The sequence below is a fragment of the Nematolebias whitei genome, chromosome 17 (assembly GCF_014905685.2).
Source record: "Nematolebias whitei isolate Nwh7 chromosome 17, NemWhi1, whole genome shotgun sequence".
NCBI lineage: Eukaryota > Metazoa > Chordata > Actinopteri > Cyprinodontiformes > Rivulidae > Nematolebias > Nematolebias whitei.
In genome coordinates, this window is record NC_056514.1 from 24,883,557 (window position 1) to 24,890,518 (window position 6,962).

General features: G+C 38.0%; 1 protein-coding gene across 1 annotated transcript in view; it reads right to left on the bottom strand.

Annotated features, from left to right (window-relative positions):
* The window catches only part of LOC119423462 (receptor-type tyrosine-protein phosphatase H-like), an 18,988-nt gene extending 15,489 nt beyond the window's left edge, over positions 1-3,499 (bottom strand). The window contains 5 exon segments of the mRNA XM_037690857.1: positions 380-643; positions 921-1,190; positions 1,345-1,608; positions 3,039-3,299; positions 3,397-3,499. Of these exon segments, the coding sequence (XP_037546785.1) occupies positions 380-643; positions 921-1,190; positions 1,345-1,608; positions 3,039-3,299; positions 3,397-3,454 (1,117 nt within the window). The 5' untranslated portion in view covers positions 3,455-3,499.
* Positions 3,500-6,962: the final 3,463 nt, after the last annotated feature.

A 6,962-nucleotide genomic window follows, 5' to 3' on the forward strand; every position in this document is an offset into this window, starting at 1 on the left:
TTTTTTTTTTTTTTTTCCCTTTCGGCTTCTCCCTTCTTCAGGTGTCGCCACAGCGAACAAAGTCGTACAAAGACTTGGCAATTATTTTACGCCAGGTGCCCTTCCTGACGCAATCACAGACCACCGAGCTACCACAGCCCTCTGTGTGGAGCAGAGAGCTGCCATCTAGGGCACCTAGGGGAGCAGATGGTGGAAGTTAAGGGCCTTGCTCAAGAGCCCAGAGTGCGGCAAATGAGGGTGGAGGCAGGTGTGGGTGTTTCACCCATCCCACTCACATTTTTTATGTTGATTTTGATGTTGAATTACAAATGATATATTATCCTAAAATATTTTTGACAGGTTTTCTGCAGTTAGTTATTCTAACATACTATGAACTAACATTCAGCCGAAGTTGTTTATCCAGAGCTGCTAGCTCCTTTGAATACAGTAAAAACAATGAAATTGTATTCTCTCCCAGAAGTCGGACCAAAGACCACTTCTTTCACCGAGTCCTCAGAAGAAGCATTGACGTCTTTCTCTTCACTGATGCCATAGCCTTTATACTGCAGTCTGTATGTTAAGATATCTTCAACCTTGACCCACTGCAGAGTTATACTGCTTTCATTCTGGGTCACAACTGTTACATGTTTAATGTCAAAAGGAGCTAAAAAAAAAAAAAACATAGAGGAGAAAGTATCATTTGAGACTAGATTCAAGAACAGTTTGTATCAGACAGACACACCAGTGTCAAAGTAAAAAAAAGACAAGAGTTAATACAAATACGGTTTTCTTGTACAACTGACGTAGTATTAAGCAATGTTGCTTAATACTACGTCAGTTGTGGTGTTTTTGTTATGCAGACATTAATTAGTTTCTCTTGTTTTTTGTTGTTGTTGTTTGTACAATACACTTCTAAATATTTCCATTTACAGATCACCTACCTGTGACATTAAGAAATGAGTATCCAGTACTGTAGAGCCCTTCAAACACAGTGAAAACAATAAAAGTGTATTCTCTCCCCGCAGTGAGATTAGAGACCACAACTTCCACTGATAGATCTCCAGAAGATGCAGTGACATTCTTGCTCTCATTAAAGCCATGGCCTTCATACTGCAGTATGTATGTTAGGATATCTTCAACCTTGGCCCACTGCAGAGTTACACTGCTTTCGGTCTGTGCCACAACTGTTACATTTATTACATTTCCAGGAGCTAAAAAAAAAGAGAAACTGATGTCAGAAAAAATGACTTGGGTCTAAAACATACCAGAGATTACGTACATTAGATAAAACAGTTTTTATAACATGTTTTATAGCTATTTCTAGTCATTGGAACACATTTTTCTACACATTTACGCATCACCTACTTGTCACAGCAGTAAAGAAGTATCCAGAGCTCATGACTTCATTGAACACAGTGAAAAGAGTGAAATTGTATTTAGTCACAGGAGTCAGACCAGACACCACATATGTTACTGATTTATCTTCAAGAGTGACATTTACATCCTCAGTACTGCCAGTGTTTTCATACAGCAGTCTGTATGTTGAGATGTTATTAACCTGGTCCCACCGCAGAGTTACACTGTTTTCATTCTGGGTCATCTTTCTTACATTTTTAACATTATCAGGAGCTATATAAAAAAATTAAAATGTTCTTAATGTGATCTGAGCACAAGATAATCATATCTGTGTCAAAAACAAAATGCAAAACATTTTTTAAAGTTTTGCTTTATTTTGAATTTTACTTTTTATATACAGTAGTCCCTCGTAATAGTAACAGTAGTAGGAGTAGTAGCAGTAGTCCCTATAATGCGAGTCCATCAAATCAAAACCATACCGGATCGTTCAAGGCACAGGTTAACAAGGACCGCCACCGATGCTGTTGACAAACAGGGTGCCGATGGAAATTGTGCTACTGTTAGTCGAAGACCACGAGGAGGGAAATGTGTTAGGAGACAGAGGGAGAAGAGGAAAGTCAAGAATTTAGGACTAAGGGTTGTAACTCTAAATGTGAGGACAGTGACAGGCGAAGGTAGAGAGCTGGCTGACATGATGCAGAGAAGGAAGGATGTTAGAAATGCAGCTGCCAGGAAAAAGACAAAGAGGAGATATATGGATGCAGCTAGAGAGGACATGGAGGTAGTTGGAGTGAGGACAGAGGATGCAGAGGACAGAGATGGAGGAGGATGACTCGCAGTGTCGACCCCTGAAGAGGGAAAAGCTGAAAGAAGAAGATATACAGTAGTTCCTCGATATTTCCTGTTTCGACTTTTGCGGACTCACTTTTTTGAGGGTTTTCGACGTGAGATTGTACCAAAAAAATAAAATAAAGAAAGAGAATGGTTGAGTGTGGCTGGGTGCGGCTCACTCAGGTATAAAACAGACCCCCTGCCCCCTCCTTTCTCTTTCTGAAGCTGTCTGTCACAACAGAGAGAGAGAAAGGAGGAGATGGGGTATGTCTTTCCCCATCGTGTCCCAGAGACACACAACAAGCAGACTTGCAACAGGCAGACTCAGAAAAAGAAAGGAGGGGCGGGGTCTATTTTATACCCGAGTGAGCCGCACAAGCAGCATGGATTGTTTATTTAAAATAATCAAGCACGACACAAACCGAGCCTGTAGGAATGAAAGCAGGAACAAGAATGTTGGAGGACAAGGCGATCAGATTATCTGGCAGGGAGGCACAGACTGAAGAGTGCTTAAGAAGTGCACAGGTGCAACAGGAGGGAGACTTGTAGTGACAGTGGTGATGAGCATGTGTGTGATTGCGGCGGAGAAGTGGGCATGGCAGAGAGCGGAGATCATGACACGCTGTGCTCTTTTAGAGCGTTTAGAGTTTAGAACATTCTTAAGAACATTGCAAGAGTGTGGGAAGGGTTTATAAAGCCTTAATATATGAATAAATACTAAAATAAATATAATGTCCCTACTTCGCGGATTTTCACCCATTGCAGGGGTGTCTGGAACGTAACCCCCGCGATAAGTGAGGGACTACTGTAGTTGGTTACTTTTAGCTAAATCTACACATTTTTATACACATTACCATTCACACATCACTTACTTGTCACAGCAGTAAAGAAATATCCAGAGCTCATGACTTCATTGAACACAGTGAAAAGAGTGAAATTGTATCTAGTCCCAGCAGTCAGACCAGACACCACATATGTTACTGCTCCAAGAGTGACATTTACATCCTCAGTACTGCCAGTGTTTTCATTCATCAGTCTGTATGTTGAGATGTTATTAACCTGGTCCCACTGCAGAGTTATGCTGCTTTCATTCCGTGTTACCACTTTTACAGATTCAACATCTGGAGGAGTAGCTATAAAACAAAGATGGGACAGTAGCATCATTGGAGGAAAAAAGAGAGTAAATTATAACTGATAGTATGAATGACAAAAAGGACATTTCACACTAACGTGGTTTTGTTGTTCTTTCTTCTGTTGTTAATGTTGCTGGTGATGAACTATCTTCCATCACTTCTGTGCTCTGCAATGGTTTTAATGTTGAGCTGCTGTCTGTTACAACCTAAACACAGAATAAAGGTGTCAACAGGTTTCTTTCTGATGTTTACTTAATTGTGTCAAACTGCAAGTGGACATTTGGGTTGTACATTTCACACGGGGGGGGGGAGCTAATGTAGTCTCTGAATATCCCACAGCAATCACTTTGTTATTATTTGACCAAATAGATTTAAAAAGCTCCTAACCCTCCGGCTGCCCCTGGGTCAATATGGGTCAGGGTTTAACTGCACTTTGCTTTGCGTATGAAAACTTACTTGAAGTGCATGCACAGGAAACTTGTGAAACCATCAGAGAATGCAAAATGCAAATTAGAGTCAGGAATTTATTTGAGTATATAGGAAGTTCTAACCAACAGCAAAAAAAAAAAAAGGAACAAGTCATCCAACTGAATAATTATCCTTCATTGGTTGCTGTGGATGTTTGTTTATTGTAATCACATAAAACATTCTTCATCATTTCTATTTACTACACTCACATAACAATAACAAATAAATGATTGATTCCGTGTTCGAAATTAAAATAAGAGGTGTGAACATTTTTGATATTTCACAAAAAAACATCAACAGAGATCATCAAACTGTGAAAAGATTTGTGTGGGATCCATGTTGTTTTTTTTCAGATCAAGGCATATTGAGGAAAGTTTCTGACAAATGAATGCGTCAAATTCGGAGAGCAGCTTATAAAACCACCGACTCGTAGCAAACAGGTTTTTGAATCTGCTCGTGTCTCAAGAACATCATAATACAAGTCCTCCAGAGGCTGAGCTGCATTTTATCCTCCATTAACCACGGAGAGAAATGCTTACAGTGGGTTAAAAAAAACACATGAAAACTAACTTTATGACAGTTTTGTTCACCGCTTAATTTTGAGCTTCGATGACTAATCCAGATGGACTGAGTTTTGAATGGTTGGTGTCTTCATGTACCAAGAAGGCTGGCTGGAATAATCGGTAGTGGGTTGGTGGGTCCCTTTAAAGTGTCTGGTGGTGTCAAAAAGATCTGCATATTTGTGGTATACCATTTCCTGCCATGGTATTTAAAATAAATAAATTGTTATTTCTGGGGCAGGGTTATGGTTAAAATAAAATATCACAGAGGCCTTGGCTGCTACGGGCATTAAAAAAGGTAAATCATGACGTGACCACCATCATTCTCTGACCTGAACCTTGTCGAGAATCAAAAAATAAGATCTATGAGGGTGGGAGGCAGTTTTCATCAAAACAGCACCCCTGACTTCTGCCATCTTCAAAGCAAATAGGAGCACAAACTATACATGGACTTTACCGTGTGAGATAATTCTTACGGTTATATCAAAAAAGGGCTCCACGTTAATATGTAACTGCATCTATAAAACAGTCTTTGATGCAATAACACGATTTAAAAAAAAAAAACTGACGCAAAAAAAAAAAAGATTTCCATTTTTAAAGCTTTTGCAAGAGTTTTGAAACTCTTGTACATAGTAATTTGGAACTGTGTTCTGATTTGACGAAGACTGTTGTTGTTATTGGTAGTTTTGTTTCATAAAATTCATGAGAAATGTTGAGAATTTAAAGAAATTCAATTGGTTTTAAATTATCCATTTAGAAAAAAAAAAAAAGCAGTGTATGCATAATCATTTTGAATGCAGTGTCGAATAAATGTAATGAGACATAAAACTGTGCTGAACCACATTATCTGCTCTGCAATAAACAATATAAGACTAAAAATATAACAAAACACTGCCTTACTAAGCTGGTCATTGCTCAATTATCCTTTTTTTATTTTAGGAAACTTAAAAACAGATAACTGCTGCTGTGACATAAAAGATGAAATCACATTTCACAACTTGAGAAAGTCCATCATTTTAGGTTTGTTCAGTATTTTTTAATGTTGCTTCAGCTTTGTGTCTACACTGATATATCACTACTGAGATGACTATCACACACTGAGACTGCACTCCGGTTTTGACAAGGTATACTTTCTTTTTGTCGAGGTTTAACTTTTACGACCCAGCTGCACTATCTGACCACAATCAGCGTAAAAAGAATTGAAGATAAACTCACCAAAAGCAGACTTAAGATGAAACTCGGTAAGATGTGCCTCATCCTTTCTTGTTGGTTATTTACTTACTAAGAACATGAAGAGCGACTCTGCTGTCCGAAGATAAACCACAGCTTTGTGTCAGCACTGCCACTGACAGAAACGTTTCTTGAACCAGGGCCGATGCAGTCCGTATTAACTTTATTCCAGTGGTGTTGACTTTTAATTTTTAACCGGGTCCTCCTTTCATAACCTCTGGTCTCTTCACGTATTCCCAAGTGACTAAGAAAACAACTGCTTCTCCTTTTTAGACTTGTACAAGCAGAAAGAGACCTTTGCCCCGCCTGTTACTTCCTTATTAACGGTTGTAGAGTCACTTGTCAAGGGTATGCTGATCAAGTGAAGCTGCCCGTTTTAAATGTTTATTGGGGTTGATTGCTTTATATCTGCTGCAACTACCACTTTCAAGCTTGTGACTACAGTTGTGAACTTCTTATCATGAGCAGACAAATGTCACCTACATGAATACAAAATTAATCTTTCTAGAGTGGAATTTTTCAGATGATTAATAAAGAATACAATTGCTGACCGATTTTACGGACAATTAAAGCTGTTGCAGTTTTTATTTTTCAATACAGAGCAATGTGATTTTTACAGCTTCCTTGTGGTTAAGACCTATAAGGAACTGTGAAAAGAAATACGACTGATAGAACACAAGTTTGTTTATGGTTCAATAAAAGATGGATGTCAAAGAGCACATTATTTCTGTTCATTTATGGGAAAGGAAGCAGAATCCATAAATGATAACCAAGTCTTTTCAAACTATATGATGATACTCTTTTGCAGAACTATAACGAGCTTCCATGTTTGAGAATGACCACAACTAATGTATTGTTTTGTTTTTTACAAAGTGTGGTTATTCAACATTCAAACTACAGGACAGTATTTTAATAAAGTGGCTTGGTGAGGGTGGTGCCAGCATAATAATTATCTTGTGGCATTTGAATAACTCCCAAATTATTAAAAATCAAAACTCACAATTGAAATGAGGCTCCTACAGATCCATACTGAGACTCATTATGTGTCAATAGTTTAATCTAATAATTTAAGAATAATAATTGCCAGCAAGTGTTTGAGACCTGGAGCAGTGTCTACCTCGGAAATAAGGAAACAAGTAAATTTACTTCTTACTAATATTATATATTATTATATTGTTCTGTTACACTGCTTTAAAGAGGTCTGGATGAGAGGATCAAGGCTTCATGTCAGTCACAGTTATGAAATTAAATGGTGTAAAGACGGTTGTCAAATTTTTTTTAGGTATTTTGAAAAACTAGATCTATCTGTCTGTCTGTCTATACAAATATTTATATCTATCTATCTATACAAATATTTATATCTATCTATCTATCTATCTATCTATCTATCTATCTATCTATCTAT